Raw genomic sequence first — 18,950 nt, 5'->3', positions numbered from 1 at the left:
CGGGCTAGCCGTCTAGTTGCCTGCCTCCCACTGTGCCAGGGTACGTTAGAGTGTAGATCAGCCGTGCTAGGATATATCAGCGGTGATCTCTGCCTCCCCGCGTGCAATGAGTTCGTCCGCCGACATCAGATCAGCTGTCGTGAGTGATTAACGAATTAGGCCGTGAGACATTGAAAAAATCCGCCGTTTACCGTCCAAGGCAATTTTAAAACAAGTGATTGAGGCTTTCATTATGTGTGTATTATTTAATTTTAATTTTTAGGCTGAAAGTACTGAAATACAGTGAAATACAGTACAGACAATAAACAATCTAGCCGCCCCTCTTTATTATTCATTATTTTATTTTTCAGGCTGAAAATTTTTTCATTTTTCACGTTCGGGAATTTTCGGTTTGAAGTCGTCATCTTCGGGTTTTTTCGACAAATCTTTATTCCGGCGCCCTGATATATGTCTAGCGGTTAGAAAAGTGGCATGTACAATCCGGACTGCCCCAAGCTTGTCAAAATCCATCAGAATTGCTGTTTAGGCTAAGTACACCTTGTGATTAGTCTATTAGTATTAGTATTATGTTTCAGTGAGGGAATTTTTTTCCAAATAATGAAATTTTTGGTAAATAATGACTTTTTTGGGCGGGGACTAAAGCGGCATGCGGGCGGTGGACGGTAAACCGGATTTTTCATTCTCATGGCCTAAGTGTAGTTTTGTACTTCATGCATATAAAAGTTTGTGAAAGAATAAAGAAAAGAAAAATTATTTATCGCCTTTTTGTGTTCATAAAATGTTAGGCTACAGATGTGGCTAACAGGAATCCAAATTGGCTAATGAAAAATGATTCTGGCTAATTGTTTGGCTATAGGGAAAAAAATCCTAGCTAGGGCCCTGAAACTGTCATAAACAAACAAACAAAAACATGTCAATACATACATTATCCCAGTGGTCATACTCATAACGTAGTCGTTTCATGTATGGCAATACTTCATCTAAAAAACTTGTTTCTTCTTCTGGTGTTATGAAATCGTCGATCACCATTAGCGAGTCGCCTACAAGTTTCTTCGCTTTATGGGAGGAAAATGAAATGTTCGGATAGCCATCAAGACTATTTGCAGCATCCGCAACACCTGAACAGGAAACAGTTCGATGGTTGTCGTTGCCACCACTACTACCCGATGTCTTGGTTCTTTCAATTTGATCATTAATACCAGTATTCGAGTATCCCATTAATTGTTGTAGACGTTTGTCGTTCGTTTGACATATACCAACAATATAATTTCGTATAGCAGTAGGTAAAATATTGCAAGCCTTCCTACGGATATCGCTCGACATGTGCCAGCACGGTACACGTTGCACACGCAATGCAATTACAGACATTTTGCGTTATTAGCTGATTAACATCAGGAAAAATAGGACAAAATGAGAATGACTTCTGTTTCCTAAGATTTCACAAGGGCGCTGACATGTTGGTCTTGCATTGAATTGTGGGTGGGTTTCATAGCGAGGTCCCAATAAACATCTAAATGTATGGAAATGGGTAATGGGTAAATGGAATGTGTAAAAATATGTCAAAATGTGGCGAAACGTGGATAGGAAACCTCATAACGTTATAATTAGTTGTCAACGTGGTGCTTTAGTGGGCACGTGGGTGCTTTAGTCTAGGACTGAGCATAGATATATTATATACAACACATATTGTATCAAGAGCAGATAAAGAAGGACCTTCTTTATCTGCTCTTGATTGTATATATCTATAGACTGAGGCTTGTTTCTATAAATCTATGTTTTGCCACATTGTAACAAATTACGATACGTTTCGGTACAATTCGGAGTTTAGTAGGTCCGACAAGTGCGTAGACGGGTGAACTGCAGATCTCAAACGAGTACAGAGTACAAATGTCGAGACATGGTACCTGTCTAGCAAGCACGTTGCTATGGGCAACACTTGGCGTTCTCTCCACTAACTTGCCAGTGTAGCAGTGTTTGACTGCGACGATGGCTATACCGAATGCCGCCGCCAAATATATATTTGGCGTGAAGTCATCTGTTGTGAATAATATTGCCTTCCATGATGAGCAAACCCTTGTGTACCCGGCAGGATCTTATGTTGTCTTATTTAATGTCGACCAGAAACAACAAAAGTAAGCAAAAATAAATACTACCCGTACCCTGTTACCATAGATTAGATATATACAATACATGTGTTGTATATATCTATGCTGTTACTGACATAATTAATGATACAGTAAAAACCCGCGTATAAGAACATCATAGATTTTAAGAACATGTTACTGTTAGGCTAAAATTTCCCATTTAGACCCCTTTACTATAAGAACCTGTTTTAGGCTAAGATTTTAAAGTAGGTTCTTAATTTTCCATGCAGTCTGCAGATGAAGAAATGCAAGAAACACAGGTAAAATAAAAAAAGACGAGCTCAACAATATCGATGCAATAACAATGCCAATGCCAATGCCAATGCCAATGCCAATGCTCAACAAATTGAACAATAACAATGCCAGCACCCTGGCATTGTTATTGAGACACAGTACTGCATTATTTACATATACATAATACAGTAAAAACCCGCATAAAAGAACACGTCGATTAAGAACACTGCGATTAGGCTGAAATGCGGTCAAAAAATTGCATATACATAAGAACACATTCAGCATGAAAATACATGTATTTGTATTGACATCTCAACCATAAAAAAACAAACATGTGCAACAACTAAACTCTCCATATAACACCTTACACATAACACTACTGTACTGGTAACACATGCATCACAGTCACTAAGCCCGCGCGTAGCGCGGGTTTCAGCTAGTACATTTTAAAAGTAGAAACAATTAAGAACCTATTTAAGAACCTTTTGAGCCTAATTTTTCAGTAAGCACCATTTATATAAGAACATGTTGAGGCTAACTTGGAAAAATCTATGTTCTTATACGCGGGTTTTTACTGTACTGTCATTAGGCCTACTGACGCACGAAGGGTCGTTGTCGTAACAGGTACTACAGATACAGGCCCGTAGCCAGGGGAGGTTCGGGGGGGTTCGAACGAACCCCCCCCCCCCGAGCCCCCCTCCCCAAGCCCAAAATTTTTTTTTTAAAATTGCAAGAATTTACCTCAGGCGCTCCATTTTAGTGTAATAATTGCAAAATCTCCAGTTCGTCCTGCGGGAGGCTGGTGAACACGTGAACACCCCACCTCCCACACCCTCCCCCCGCGCCGGGTCGCTTGGTCCCGCGCCTGGTCGCTTCGCGCCCGAGCAGGCGAGCCGTGTACAGGGGGGTCCAGGGAGCGCGAAACCCCCCCCCCTTGTTCAGCGCAGAAAACGCATCTGAGGGGTCTAATTTTAAAAATCTTCCCCAGGACCCCCCTTCGCGCTCGCAACTTTGGCTTACGGTTAGACCCCTCCCCCCCCCCCCGTACAAAATCCTGTACACGCCCCTGGCGAGAAGCAAATTGCACATTGAAAAAACGAAAACCCCCCCCAATATAAAGCTGCGCTACGGGCCTCAGATATGTACCCGAGCGTAAGTTTTAGGTTTGTTTAGCTATTATGGTTATATATTTTTATTATAAAGCGTATGTTAGGGTTGGTTAGAGTTAGTATAGGGTTAGGTTAGGGTATAGGTTAGGGTTAGGTACACTTCCTGTAGTACAAGTCTGGTATACTTTGTTTATACAATACTTATACATATATGCTACTCGTACATATCTGTAGTAACTGTTACGACAACACCCCTTGAGCCCTACTGCGCTGGATGAGGTCTATGTCCCCCGGGTACTGCGGAACGGTACCCTGCGTACGTCGGTATACCGGAACGTACCCTACGGTCTATCTAATATGCCGAACCGTACCTCGTCTACTCCACTAACGAGTCTAGGGAGTCGCCTACGCCTACTCCCTAACCCGAACCCGAACCCTAATCCTAACCCTAACCCTAACCTAGCTCTACTACTATAGCCCGCTTACATTAACTGCCGCTGCCAGCGGCAGTTAATGTAAGCGGGCTATAGTACTAGATCGAGCTAACCCTAACCCTAACCCTAATCCTAACCCTAACCATATCAAATAGTGACCAGGGTATACGTTCCGGTATACCGGACCGTACCCAGGGCACGTTCCGGCAGTACCCTGGGGGACATATAGACCCTATGACTATGAGCCTTACGCGCCAATGAGAACAGTTTTATGTAAGTGAGTTTCACCGAAGAAGCTGAAGGAGCAACTATAACCTGATTAGCTAAAACCCCTGTCTATAATAAGCCCATTCGTTCCGGTTCCGTTCCACTACACAGTGGTCTAGTACTAGTAGCCTAAAAGCAGAACTACAGTGTATTGCATTGCATGCATGTGTATGTTTAAAAACTCACTTAAAGGGACAGTAGCTTCTAGGATTTTACTGCATATAACTGTATTTACTGTATAACAAATCGTCTATACCCACACGTATTTGTTACCAGATACCTAATTTGATTGTTATAATTAATTACACATCAACGCTACGAAATTTGAACGGCGCCATGACACCCGTGACCGTGCTGCCACACTGAAAAAGTTGCGTATTTGCCAATTTATTTTGCACGTTACAGACTGAGGGCTAATCAGAAAGGTGCAATTATATTCATACCTAAATGCTATTTAACCGAACGATATTTATTTAAATAGGACAAATTTATCCATAATATAACTGAAACTATATGTCGTTTATAAGATATTACAATCCTTTTGCTTTTAAATTAATAAATAAGAAACATCCTCGGTCTGTAGCCCTTGGCTGGAAAGTGGTTTTGCGCAACTTATCAGATCGTGCACTTTGAGTGCATGGCGCCACCGTCGTTGTAATCAAACTGTAGTCGTTAGTTTTAAAACATTTTTTAATAATATTTCTAATGGTGATTGAACCATGAAACATTTTATGTAGCGTAATTTTAACCTAAATTAACTGAAAATAACCCTAGAACCTAGAGTAAACTATCCCTTTAAAAGTATGCACCAGAATGCACAATTTCAAGCTGAAAAATGCAAAAGCTCCGTGGTGTGGGAGGGCGCACCCCCTTCTTATAATCTATGCCCTCTCCCCGCTCGGTCGCTCCGCACCCTCGCATAATCTCACTCTCAATTCTAACTCAATGTTGGCAGCCCTGAGTTATTATATCTAATTTATCCTATTGATCAGAACAGGCCCTCGCCATTTATGTTCCACAAAGTCTGTTTAATTAGGTTTTCGATATTAGTTTGTGATATCTTTACCAGAGTAGCAAAACCAATGCGCATGTGCGGTTGCTGGAAATGTCAAATGCATGTGGAAACAGGCCTGTCTACAGGGCCGTAGCTAGCCGTGGGGTGGGGGCACGGGGGCAGTTGCCCCCCCCCCCCGCAGAAAAAAGTGGATACAATATATGGTCAAAGACGGTCATCTTTCATGTGCATGGCTTTGTCCCCCACCAGGAAAAATGGGTTAGCTACGCTTCTGGTCTGAATTTGTGACTGCATTGTAAATTTCTTCTTCTCTGGTTTTTGTTGGATATGTTCGAAGTATGCAATTTATATTGTGCATTTATCTTTCAGATTTATTTTGGGATCTGAGAAAGGACAAGGGATAACTGCACAGGTTGTCAGCCCAAACAGACGTCTTTTAGCTATCGCAGAGAAAGGAGAGAGACCCACTATCACCATTTATGACCTTATTACACTAAGAAAGCGTAAGTTAGACTAAGAATTAGGAAATTGAAAGCTGCTGATGATTTGTAAAATTAATAAATTCAATATTGGGTGCCATGCCAGGGGTCGAAATTATTTTTTTATTATGGTATCCATTCGGGATACCAAGTATTGAAATCTGGTATCCCCCCCAAAGATCTGGTATCCCGGATTTTTTGGATAGTAATTTCAACAATGTTGGTATCCAAAATCTTGAGTTCAAGTTCAAGCCGATGTGCCATGCAATGAACTGATGTCAGCAATGGTTTATTTTTTTCTAAGTCTCGCCAATTCCAGTGTTTACTCCCATGTTCACACTTGCACCATCGGCGCCGAATCCTACTATTTTGGCATACAGATTTGGGTCCGAAATGCCCCCGTACTCCTTCAGAGTCCGTTCGATTAGGTGCATAATATTTTCTGCATTCGCTTTTGCAATGTTTTGGAAAGCCAAAAACTTGGTGTTGACTTTTCCCTGGTTACAGTATCTGACGTACATGATCTCGGCTTCTGTTACTGACGAATCAGTGGATCCGTCGAACATCACACTATAAAATGGTGCTGCATTCAGTTCTTTTGACATATTAATGCGTTCATTCTCAGCAATGTAGGTAACAAATTTTCGTGCAGCCCTGTCATGTCGGTACGTTTCACCCAGATCCATTCCGTTAGCCTCTTCTAGGTCACATATCCAAACATAGTCAGTGAATGCTTTACCTTTTTTCGCAATGGAGTGAGAGATTCTGAACATTTTTTGTAATTTCCCAAACTCTTTGTCATTCAAACTCTTTAAAGCTTTTCCTGCCGGATTTGTGCCTGGAACTGCATATTCTGCCTTTTTCTTACCAAAACACTTTTTGTTCCCTTCACTCTTGTCATGCATCTGAAGTGCTTTAATGTGAAAATTCACACAGCCTTCCTTCACAAATTTACTGTCTTTATCTGCTAAGGCAATGTTGGTCAGACAAGAATTACAAAACATATTGCCATCTGTCAATGTCACCCAGGGAAATGATTTATTCCAGGATTCTTTGAACTTCCTTGCCCTTTTCGTTTGTTCATACCGGCGTTTTATCTCCTTTTCTCTTTTTTCTCTACACCTTTCTTTCCGCTGATTTACCACTGATTCTGGCCTTTCAACCTTGTCTATTGTCTCTTCCTCGTTGATAACAACAGGAGATGATGTTTGACGAGTATTTTTCAGCCAAGATTTTAACATTTTGTATAGGTTAGACACGATTCCGAAAGAGCAAAACATTAAAATGCCGTGATAAGAGCAAAAGGTAATTACTGAATGAAAAACAACAGGCCTGTGAGTGTGGTTAAAAAAACAGGAACAAATCTGAAGCAGCAAAGTGAGCGAAGCGCAGCCCTCTCCACAATGCACGCAATACCAGTGCTCAGCATATTTATAATTATCAGGAGTAGATAATAGGGAATTATTATAGGGGATTCCCTATTATCTACTCCTGACAATTATACTCCCGCGAGCGTCGCTCCCGCGTCTAATCATTAGTGGGCTGAGTGCATTCGCGAGCATTTCATTTTACCATAGATATATACCAAGAGCGTATAAAGAAGGTGCCAAGAGCGTGCCTTCTTTATCTGCTCTTGATACAACACAGGTGTTGTATATATCTATGATTTCACATACGCCTCCACAGTACACTGCAGACGTATTGTCTAGACGCATTGTCTGGCTCGCTTGATACAATCATGATACAATGTATACACATGTTCACATGATCATGTGTATACATCAATGTATACACATGATCACACATCAATGTATACATCATGCACATCACACATCACACATGCACATCACACATGCACATCACACATGCACATCAGACATCACACATGCACATCATGCACATCATACACATCATGATACACATCAATGTATACACATGATCAACATCGGCCACGCTTGCGCTTGCAAATATGCTATGCCTGCTGTATAAAAACGCTAGTGTGGCATAGTAAATTAGTAACTAAGGGCGCGCACTCGCGCTCTCGCACTTGCTCAGATGCGCTACGGTATAAAGTTGATAACTCAACAACCACTATCCCGATTATGACGATTTTTTTTTACTATCCCGGCGGGATACCAAGCATTGAAATCTGGTATCCCGCACAAGAATCCGCGGATATCGGGATACCGCTAATTTCGACCCCTGAATTCATGCATGTTTGTATACCCATACCACACAGGCCCATGCATGTTCCTGTTGCATCAGACTCGGACGTTATTAAAAGGGAGCTACATAGTGGAGCTAATGCAGAATTATCTTACTCTAGTTACTATAGACAATAGCCTTTATTGCTACATTTATCATATATCTCCACGTAGAAAAGAGGAAACTATTATGAAAATATATTTGATGTCTCAAGTGAATGATTTAAAATATAAATTCATTTTCATTCAATTAAATAAAACATGGTTATTTAAACAAAACAAAACAAGGTATTTCAAATATGTCTATTAAATACAACTCATGATAGAATGCATGGTTTATTGGTTTTTTATGCAGGAAAAATCCTTAATTGCCTGGATGTTCAGGGACAGGAGTGTGTGAGTCTAGCATTTTCTCATGATAGCAAGTTTTTGATTGCTCAGTGTAATCATCCAGACTGGACATTGGTGCTTTGGCAATGGGAGAAGGCTAGAGTACTAGGATCAATAAAAACATCCAAGTCAGATTCAATGTCGCCAGTTCATCAGGTGTGTATTACCATGATATTACCAAGTGAGAAATGATGGAGATCTCTTACATAATAGAAATCTCTATTATGGCATCCCTGGTATTACTGCATTTAGTTTCGCTGAGAGGGTCTACGTCCGCGAGGGTACTGCCGGAACGTACCCTGGTACTATCTAATATGCCGGACCGTACCTCGCCTACTCCACTAACGAGTCTAGGAAGTCGCCTACACCTACTCCCTAACCCTAACCCTAAGCCTAACCGTATCAGATAGTTACCAGGGTACGTTCCGGCAGTACCCTGGGGGACATAGACCCTATGAGCTTTAGTTTCTATTTGGGAAGAATGCCAAGATTTGATTCTAAACAAGATTGTATAATCCCCAAAATGTATCAGTAATATTAGTAATAAAATAAAATCATTCGAAGTTATTATGTAAATTATGGATAATGCAACAGAGAAGAAGGTGGGAGTGATAGGGGGATGTGCAAGAAGAAGATATTTTACATTGTTTCTGACCCGAACTGCACACCCTAGTTGTTCCTAGCCACCCATGAATGAAATGTAACACGGACGTATTGTCAGACAAGATGTTCCTGTTCAGTATGCGAATGGTGGTAATTAGCTTTATAAGAAACTCACAGATCTATATGAATACATGTATAACTAAAATAAGATCTGATAGCAACCCGCTCTATGAACTATCATAGTGCTCCACTTACCTTACTTCTTCCCAATGCGCATATACTCATTGATATGTGTATTTTTAATTAGACAGCCAGTTTTTGACTACGGTCAAGCTAATATTGGGATTTGATTTAATTAGGGTACTCTTGTACTCAACTCGCAAATATGGGAAAAAGTTACTGTAATTACATGATCATTAATTGGTTGCTTTGATCAGGTGGCGTTTAGTCCGTTTGACAACACACATATTGTAGTTGTTGGAGAAGGTATATTCAAGCTTTACAAGTTTACTGAGGGGAACATAAAGCAATGTCACCAGGCTAAAGCTTCTGAGCTACAGGTATTATGCCGTATTGCACACTTCATTTCCTTCAATTTGCTTTTGGGTGTCATTTTATCACGTGTTGTAAATAATAGGAATAAGTTGAACTTTAATTGTTAGATATTTGTAGACATGTTTAGTTATTAAATTTTTTATTTTCTTCTTTCTTTAACAACCCATGCACGTATGCATACACGCACACATGCGCTGACACACAGACCCGCACACAGACACGTGCACACGCACGCACGCACACACACGCACATGCATGCACAGGTGCATTCACGCACGCACGCACACACGGACACAGACACGCATGCACGTGCACACACAATTGGACAAAGGGAAGCCATGTATTAATTTCTAGACATTTGATACACTATGGGGCAGTTAAAAATTATTTAAAATTTGATTTTTTATTTATTCCTTTGATCTTTATGTACACATTTACCTTTTTGCAGAATTTCACAGCTCTGCACTGGAGTCCAGAGGATCGCATCATTGTAGGCACTGACAATGGCCGAGTAATGCTGTTTGAGGAAGGTGAACACAAGGCTGATTACTACATCTACAAGCCAGGCACAAACACTAAGTAAGTTGGTATAGTGATTATTACTTGAGACAATAATTGGGCCCAAAATTTTCATAATCTTTGAAAAACCATAAAAATACCATTGTTACAGTGATGCTATGCAGCAAACCTGACCTCATAAGGTATAGGAGCTCATTTCATAATTTTGATGTTAAAATTAAAAAAAGTGATTTTCAGTTGGAATTATAAAATATACTTCTCTAGTCACTTTCAAGTAATTATTGTTACTTGGCATTGTATGCTTGGAAGCTTCTATTTGAATTCTATTTGATTTCTACTTAGGAAAGATAATGATAAACATGAGCACATTACGTCAGAGTCACATCAAGGTAGCATACCTGCGAATATGTATAAAGTCACGAGCATTGCTACTTATTCCAAAGGCACCCGAATCGCCTGTGCCTGTGGTCAGGGCACTGTCCATCTTTTTGAAAGAGGCACTGAAACGAAAACGTTTTTTAAAAAAACGAAAGAAATCAAGGTGAGTTTGATTCATGTAGTGAGTAGCTTAATACTCGTTGCTTACTGCATGGCTCGAGATGTATATACCAGAAGTTATACACAGCATTCTTATTTAGTATTGAATGCATATTTAAATGAAAATGTTGTACTTGGAGAAACTGATAGTAATCCAGTTCCAGCTGAAAATGGAATCCATTCTATGATTAGACTGAACGTATACTGAGCTCATCGATCCTTTCTTATTTGCAAGTAAGAGATGATGGCAATATATTTAACAATAACCTAAGTAGTTGTCTGGTGAAAGCTGACCAGGCTTCTGTATGACTTGTATGTAGGTTCCAGAGCGCAGTCTGGTAGCAGAGGGCACTGAAGATGCAGAGCTAATTCTTACCCTTGCCATCAGTCCATCCGAGGAAACTCTAGTGGCCAGTACAGATAGAAACCAGATATTCTCCATGACACTCTCCAGTGCGGATTTAGGAACGGTGTGCTACTAATTTTCATTGTTTGGAAAACAGTGCTGGATATATTAACCTGTGTATAAACCCTATATAAAATGCTATAACTATTATCGCCCCTGTGATCGTCATTGCATCGTCATTGCATCGTCATTGTTGTCAGCTTAAATGTTATGATTTTTTTATCAATACCATTTTAGCACTAGTCATCAGGAGCATAGCTAACCCATATTGCCTGGGGGGGGGTAAAGCCACAGTGTGGCGTGCGTATTCTAGAAAGGTGACCACCATTGACCATAATGAATCTACATATTTCTGGGGGCAACTGCCCCCCCCCCCCTACTAGCTACGACCTTGGTCTTTATATGTGTGTGATTACATTATATAGCCATTAATTGTTAGTGATGTTCATTTATGATGATCTGAAGAGATCGCTTGTGTTTACAGCATAAGGAAGCTGTTAGGTTTGAGACGGCCAGCCAGCTGTTTCATTCGAACATCATAAGTGGTCTTGATGTGTGCATCAGGAAACCCTGGTTTGCCACTTGCTCAATGGACAAATCTATTCGCATATGGAACTTTGAAACTTGGTGAGAACATTTTTGCAAAAATGCTCAAGGTCCAAAGGTCTAGTACGTGTACCACGTTTAACAGCAATACTTGCACATGTGCAATTATTACAAGAATTTTACAACAATAATATTAATCATGATAACATCTTAAGCTACTAATTACTAATTAACTTTTCATAAACATATTGTGTTTGAAGCAAAACGTCCCCAACAGAGCTAATATGTTTTCTAGAATATATTTTTTCAGACCTGATATTCTTGGATGTCATCTTGCTGTTGTTACAAATTCATTAAAATTATCATTCTAGTTCACTGGAATTATACAAAGAGTTCCAGGAAGAGGTGTACAGTGTTGCGTTTCATCCATCAGGATTGTACATCCTGGCTGGCTTTAGCGATAAGGTCCGTTTGATGAATCTACTCATTGATGATATCAGAACGTTCAAGGAGTTCATGATCCGTGGCTGTCGGGAGGTAATTTATAATATTAGTCAACAGTACCATGTGCAATGCCGCAACTTGTGTTTATGCCAGATAATCAATTGTGGTGTATGAGTTGGCATGCTCGAGTTACAATTAGCATACTAATAATATATAGAAGGTTGCCTGGACTAAAAAATGGAGTTGGGAGATGGCTCTTATAACCGAAACAAAATGTTGTATTATAAAGGTTCACTTTGATTTTGTTACACAAACAAGCCTGCATACATGGCATGAAATTGTCTTACATTAACGACTTCGCAAGGATTCATGTGGTAGGTATATTGTTACCGCTCTTCTCACTTGGCAGTAATGCCCGTCTTCAATTTGTGTATCACAGTGCAGGTTCAGCAACGGAGGCCACTTGTTTGTCGCAGTACATGGCAATGTCATCCAGGTCTATTCGACAGTCACCTTTGAGAATGTTGCAAATCTGAAAGGCCACAATGGAAAAGTAGGTATTTAGTATTCATTAATAAAAAGAAGGAGACCCGGCATTACGGGCATCTCTGCCATCTCATGAACCCTGCGTGTAACCGTACCATGTACAGTTGTACAGTGGGGTCAGTAGTTTAAAAGGAGTTTGGAGGGCCACACACTTAACGTGCATACATCCAAATAAAAAAAAACCCCGGCTTATGAGACAATAGGGTTAGTTTGTGGAAATACATTGTTTCACAAATATGAAAACAGTCTAACCGTTTATAGAAGCTATTTATTAGTTGCTGTTAAAAACCTAGCTTATCAAAATTCATGCTTGCAAACTGCCAGTCTAATGGTAATCCTATAGACACACATTTAATTGTCAGCTGCGATTACAACGAGCTGAGCCATAATGCTCTCAATGCAAATAGGAATTGTACTGGACGAATGTATGTCTGTTTTGCGTGAATGTATGAAATTTGATGCTTGGACAGCAAATTTTAGCTGTGCTCCTGCTGTAAATTTCCCAGGTGAAGGTCGTAATCTGGACACTGGATGATTCTCGAATTATTTCATGTGGATGGGATGGTGCAGTTTATTCTTGGGACGTTTCCACAGGTATGTTTGCAACAACCTTGTATATTTTATCTTTATTTGACATTCTGTAGCTGTAACGTTGAGGAGTGTAATTTGTAAGTGGTTTACAAGATATAGTCTGTTAAAGTTATCTTATTTTCCTCTCAGTGTTCGGGTAGCAATGAATATTACATGATTTTCAACTCGTTGCATGAGAGTGCAAGTTTCATTAATCAAAGAAATATGTATATAATGGTTAGTTTAACCATGACTTACGACGAACTGTATGGTTAAATAAGAATGATCTATAAGTATTTTAACTATCATTTATATTAAAGTTATTTTTTAATCCACAGGGAAGCGGCTGGGTGAATGTGTGATTAAGTCATGTAGCTACAACAGTGTCTGCGTGGCCCCCGATGGCTTCACGACATTTGCTGTCGGATCTGATCAGAGCATTAAGGAGATAGCTTTAAAAAGTGCCACAGAATCACAGGTATGAACTAGAATTGTCTTTGCACGTAATTGTGTTACTTATTTAATGTGTGTACAAATCATGTCATGATAGTACTATTTTCAACAAAAATTTAACAACATCACATGAGTAAATGCACTGATGATGAATATATAGCAGTTCGACGATGAACATGGCTAACGAACAAGTATGGTGTTTACTCATACGTGACATAGGTGACACATGACGTCGACTCGAGAGGGACAACCTTGACGGCAGTGGCAACTGCGCATTCTGGCCGCATGCTGTTCAGTGGAAGTGCACAGGGAACACTTCAGTGCATGAAGTCAACAACGCAAGGCAACTTGGCTGTGCCGGGAGAGTGGCAGGAGCACCAGGCTCATAGTTCGCAAATAACTAGGGTGCGCTTAGCTTTCTTGAACCGTTCGTAATTTGTGGTCGGTTTACGATGACTAACATTCAGCAAGACGTACCTATGACCTCTTGTTTCCCAGGTAATTTTACTAGTTGCGCCGTATGTTCCAGATGGCAGTAACGTATGATGACCAGTTCCTGGTGACTGTGTCAGATGATGCATGCATCATCCTGTGGAAGGTAAGTGAGAGAGAGGGCAGAGCACTCATGAAGAGAGACAAAGACATCATTTACTCAGAGGAGATTCTCATAACTAAAAGCGACCTGGAGGAGAAGGTAGGATATAGCTAATTCAACCATTACTTTATAACTCAAGTTTACTTCAATACTTTATATTTCGAAAATTCCTTTCTTAAACTGTAGATTTTCAGTGACTGATAAAAGCAACTATTAGTACCAACAAGTAGTGTTATCACTCATGCCGGATTCCTAGGAAGCAGACATGACAATTCCTAATGCTTGTGCTTGATGGGTCGAACTTATGTATTTCCCAACCATATGCAGAATTCGCTGATGAGTGAGTTAAAGACTAGAGTAGAAGAACTTAAAATGGAGAACGAGTATCAACTGCGCCTCAAAGACATGAACTACAATGAAAAGTACAAGGACATGACCGACAAGTTTGTACTGGAGATGGAGGAGATAAAGAACAAGAGCAAGGTCACTGTCATGGTTACTTTAATTACTATTAAATTGATGGTATTGGCACAGTAATTTATATGGATGCTATGCAGATCTTGGCCAAACTTGATTATATATGGATCATAACCAGTACCAACGCTTTTGACATATCATATCATATGGCACTGAGTTAACATAAATCAGTGTAAAAACCATTAAGATCACTTACATTACACTTATCTCAAATGTGATGTTGAATTTATTAAACAACAGGCGCTGGAGTTAGCTAAGGAGAGACAGGAAGCCAGGCATGGAGAGCAGCTGCAGACCATTCAAGAATCTCATGCAACTGAACTTGAGCAATTGGGTGTGGTTGAATATCTTAATACACTGTCCTTTAATTACGTGAATAATTAAAGAGGTTTTAATGCACACTTTTTGTGTATAAAAATATGCATTATAGATAGACCGACATGTTCTTCCTTATCACAAGTAGTAACAATAAATAGATGGTTGTAAGATATATGCATAGTAGAATTTATAATACATAGTAGATGTCAGACAGCCTGCTGTATAGCAATGGTCATGCATCTATTATTCATAGTTTGGTTACCAAAGATATCTCATTGCAGCACGTGGCTCCAATCTTCTAGATACTCGGCTATTATTATACAGCTTATTCGTTTCTGTTAGTTGTTAGTTCATCCAAATGTCTAAAAATATATATCACCATATAAACCACTTCTATGAATGTAAGCACATATTGCAAGCTAGCTAATGAGTAAATAAATGTACACCATACATGTGATTAGTCACAAAATCAATAATGATATGGGTTCACTTGAGAATCGTAATGGAAATATTGCCCAGCTCTAGTATCAACGTAATTCACGGATCTAACCCGCTGTGAAAAGTCTGTAAAGGAGCCATGCAGGCGTTGCAAGGGTGTTCACTGTTAATGTGCAGCATAATTGACGTGATTAGAATTAGATACTAATCAATGCATTGTGTAAGTGCCTGCAAGGTGCTTCATGTATCCGTTGCTTAACCGAGGACGAGTTTGCATTGCGAACAGCATAGAAGGAGGTTTTGGTTACTGTCTCACTACCTGCTGCAGAGGCTGCTAACAACAAGAAGCTGATGATGGAGTACGAGAAGTACGAGGAGCTTCAGGCACGCATGCACAAGCTGCAGGAGGAGTTTGAAGTGCAGCTGAGAGAGGCAGGCGTCAGCAAGGAGAGAGCCTGCGAGGAGCTGACTGAATACTATGAAGCCAAGCTGCTCGACAAGTCTCAGCAGCTGGAGCAGGTGCGTACCTAGGCCATGCCAGCTAGCACTCTGCTGTTAGCTGGGATTTCCTGCGTTAAGCAGGTTCGAATTAAAAACTCGAAGCTCGTTGGTGTCTTGGAAATCACGACCTGTTGTCTAGTGATGCACAATGTTACATAACCCGTTTTCGTTTGTGTTTTACATTGTTTTATAAGTCGTGTACTAATGGCTTTCTAATATGTTATCTTAAATAAATTGAATCACAATTATTATTATTATCTTATATATGTTCAATTTTGCGATGGCAGTTTCAATTCAATTGAAGACTTCTCAATCACACCATATTCTAGGTAGTCCCTACGTCTCGTTCCACCCCATACCAGTTTGTTTGGCATCTGCCTTGGTCTCACATCTCCACTAAATGTGTGGGTCCCTCTCTTTTCCCTTGCTGGTTACAAGATTAGAATTGTCTTTTGATGTTTGGTGGAAAATCTTTGTTTTATGGTTGTTAGCTCATCTGACGTAGTCAGGTGCAGCTTGTAGAATCACATGATCGTCCGTCTGGCCGTCCGGCCGGCCGTCCGTGCATCCGTCAACAGTCGAAAGTCGGGACGTGGAGGGGTAATACGAAAACGAGTTGGGATGTCGAAGCTGGGGGGTCAAGAGGTGTAAAAAAAGGGGGAACATTCCCTCCTTAACTTAAGGTATAGGGAGGAAATGCAGAAATGCGGCACAAATCTAAACGGCTTGACCTAGGCTCGTGATAGTCGGTGTATAGCATCATGGTAGGAAAAGCCATCACTGTGCCGAAATTGGAGGTCACAGGTCAAAGGTCAATGGGGCACAGGGCAGATTTTAGACATTTTCTGAGGACATGGTCTGACAGAGCGATTGAAAAACTTTTTTGTTACAGCGGTGACCTACCATTTTTATGGCTTTATTGAAAGGACCATGAAATGTACTTTCCGCTGACATACGAAGAGTAAGTGTCGGATAACCTTTTGACCCTGAAGAGGAGGGTTAAACATGGATTTGTTTACTGTTAGAAATAATTTTACTGCCGGGTTTGCTAGTAGAATATATACATGCCTGGACGTATGAGGCTACAATGTCACAGTGAAATTTCAAAAGCTAAATTTGGTTGAAGAAGGTTTATGCTCCTTAAATCGTATAATTTCTATGGCATTCTGTACTGTCAGTGTGTTACATGGAACTTATGCCACTGCCAGTAGCCACTGCCAGTGCATGTGGTGGTGATAGTACTGTGTAGTTTTTACCTGCGTTAATTAGTTACAGGTGGCAGCTCTCTGTTTCAGCCTGTAGGCTTGCGTTGGTAAATGGATGAGTGCTTACCTATTCTGTCTTGCAAATAGTTGTTGCTACTACATATGATGGGAGCTTCCATCTTTAATCTTAAGACACTTAAACGTATGCGCCATCTCGTGGCAACTTTCATAACGATCCCAACGAACATTCCTTCGAGAAGGTTCCTGATACCATCCCTGTGCCTTCCACTGTTTCGGCACGTACGTATGTGAACACATTTGGGACTAACAGGGTTTACTAGAATCCCACCACTCCACCACAGAGTCACCGCAGTAGACGTGAGATGAGCGCTGTCGCTCCGCGGCACTTGTTTGAAGAAATCTGAAAGTGGTTGAGATTTTGCAAGTGTCTGCTTGATCACAGTGCATTTGAGACATTCCTATCTATTCCATACATAGGTGCACGAAGAGAGCAGGCAAAAGAACAAAGAATATGAAGAAACCAAGCGACAGATCGAGGAGGATGCTGACAGTGAAATACTAGACTTGAAAAACAAGTATGAGAGGAAGCTGCGTGAAGAGAAGGAAGCTAATCTCCGACTGAAGGGAGAGACAGGAATAATGAGGAAGAAGGCATGTGTCTCTGGCTGTCACGGATTATAATTTAAGAACAGTAGCTATGAAGAAACGCAATGAAACTGGTACGCTATGCGTTTGTAAATATTATTTGTACGTTCCAGTTCACCAGCCTTCAGAAGGAGATAGACGACCATAAAGCCGAGATCACTAAGTTGCAGACAGAACAGGGGAAACTGCTGGGTGTCATCAGGTCTCTGGAGAAGGACATTGTGGGACTGCATAGGCAAATCCAAGAGCGGGATGAGACCATCCAGGACAAAGAGAAAAGGATCTATGACTTAAAGAAGAAGAATCAGGTATAAAGTGAATTAAAATTTAAATCAGATTGCTGAAAACATCTCATCGTGTATATGCAAATGTGCAGATTTTCAAAATATAAATATTTGTTCAGTATATATTAGCCACTTTATTAGCCAAATAGTTCATCCCTATCAGTCTGATAATGGCTAAGGCAAGTGAAGATTTTGTGAGGTAGTACTACAGTTGGACAGGTTTTACAGTATACTGATCAGCAGTATTATATTCTCTCTACAGGAGCTGGAAAAATTCAAGTTTGTCTTGGACTATAAAATTAAAGAATTGAAGAAACAGATTGAGCCGAGGGAGAATGAAGTGAAGGAGATGAAGGAACAAATACAGGCCGTATGTGATTTGTGCTTTAACATCAGGGAAACTCATTATAGAAAAATGGGATGTAGTTAAAAAATGTTAATCTGTACCATTACCCAAAGTAAATATTGTGTTAATTTAATCAACTTCAATTTCGACCTATACGTACGTACTAGATAGTTATTCAATGTTTGTCTGTTCTTGTATGCCTTTGTCGATATTTAGTTGTTGTCTTCTAGATGGAGGGCGAACTGGAGAGATTCCACAAGCTGAACACACAGCTGGACCTGAACGTGACAGAGCTTAGACAGAAATTACGAGCGGTGGATCGTGAGCTGAGCTCCGAAAGACAGACGGTAGAGTTTCAACTCCTTTCTGCAATAAAATTTCGTAAAAATATATCCTTAATCATAAATTCATGTAAAATTTTGTGACGGGGTGTACAGTAACAGGATTTTCGTGGATCTTTGCTTACCTTTAGGTACAAGACTTGGGTGCGATGATGAAGAGATTTAGAACAGACCTCCATAACTGCGTTGGATACATCCAAGAACCAAAGAAGCTGAAAGAATGTCTAAAAATTCTGTATCAGAAACATGTGCAACAGGACAAGGTATTTATTAGCTCATCTGACATAGTCAGATGCAGCTTGTAGAATCGCATGATCGTCCGTG

The 18,950-nt window shown here is 40.3% G+C and overlaps 3 protein-coding genes across 4 annotated transcripts in view; 1 reads left to right on the top strand and 2 right to left on the bottom strand.

Moving 5' to 3' along the window:
• Nucleotides 1-1,461, bottom strand: part of LOC106808923 (alpha-ketoglutarate-dependent dioxygenase alkB homolog 7, mitochondrial-like) — a 6,063-nt gene extending 4,602 nt beyond the window's left edge. The window contains exon 1 of the mRNA XM_014811845.1: nt 925-1,461. Coding sequence (XP_014667331.1) covers nt 925-1,368 — 444 coding nt within the window. The 5' untranslated portion in view covers nt 1,369-1,461. The remainder of the gene's footprint in view (nt 1-924) is intronic.
• A 470-nt stretch (nt 1,462-1,931) lies between these two features.
• LOC106808920 (cilia- and flagella-associated protein 57-like) overlaps nt 1,932-18,950 on the top strand; it is a 19,225-nt gene continuing 2,206 nt past the window's right edge. For both annotated transcript variants that reach the window (XM_014811839.1, XM_014811838.1), the window contains exons 1-22: nt 1,932-2,132; nt 5,573-5,706; nt 8,242-8,432; nt 9,317-9,439; nt 9,883-10,013; nt 10,296-10,494; nt 10,811-10,960; nt 11,381-11,523; nt 11,814-11,979; nt 12,326-12,439; nt 12,939-13,026; nt 13,341-13,480; nt 13,675-13,860; nt 13,985-14,149; nt 14,378-14,533; nt 14,768-14,861; nt 15,612-15,802; nt 17,488-17,661; nt 17,769-17,963; nt 18,202-18,309; nt 18,516-18,632; nt 18,758-18,889. In XM_014811839.1, the coding sequence (XP_014667325.1) occupies nt 1,987-2,132; nt 5,573-5,706; nt 8,242-8,432; nt 9,317-9,439; nt 9,883-10,013; nt 10,296-10,494; nt 10,811-10,960; nt 11,381-11,523; nt 11,814-11,979; nt 12,326-12,439; nt 12,939-13,026; nt 13,341-13,480; nt 13,675-13,860; nt 13,985-14,149; nt 14,378-14,533; nt 14,768-14,861; nt 15,612-15,802; nt 17,488-17,661; nt 17,769-17,963; nt 18,202-18,309; nt 18,516-18,632; nt 18,758-18,889 (3,243 nt within the window). In that variant the 5' untranslated portion in view covers nt 1,932-1,986. The remainder of the gene's footprint in view (nt 2,133-5,572; nt 5,707-8,241; nt 8,433-9,316; nt 9,440-9,882; nt 10,014-10,295; nt 10,495-10,810; nt 10,961-11,380; nt 11,524-11,813; nt 11,980-12,325; nt 12,440-12,938; nt 13,027-13,340; nt 13,481-13,674; nt 13,861-13,984; nt 14,150-14,377; nt 14,534-14,767; nt 14,862-15,611; nt 15,803-17,487; nt 17,662-17,768; nt 17,964-18,201; nt 18,310-18,515; nt 18,633-18,757; nt 18,890-18,950) is intronic.
• The window catches only part of LOC106808921 (baculoviral IAP repeat-containing protein 6-like), a gene marked incomplete in the record, with an annotated part of 38,836 nt that continues 32,219 nt past the window's right edge, over nt 12,334-18,950 (bottom strand). Inside the window, 1 exon segment of the mRNA XM_014811840.1 lies at nt 12,334-12,418.

The sequence above is a fragment of the Priapulus caudatus genome, unplaced genomic scaffold (assembly GCF_000485595.1).
Source record: "Priapulus caudatus unplaced genomic scaffold, Priapulus_caudatus-5.0.1 Scaffold314, whole genome shotgun sequence".
Taxonomy (NCBI): Eukaryota; Metazoa; Priapulida; class Priapulimorpha; order Priapulimorphida; family Priapulidae; genus Priapulus; species Priapulus caudatus.
This window is presented reverse-complemented; position numbering and strand designations above follow the sequence as displayed.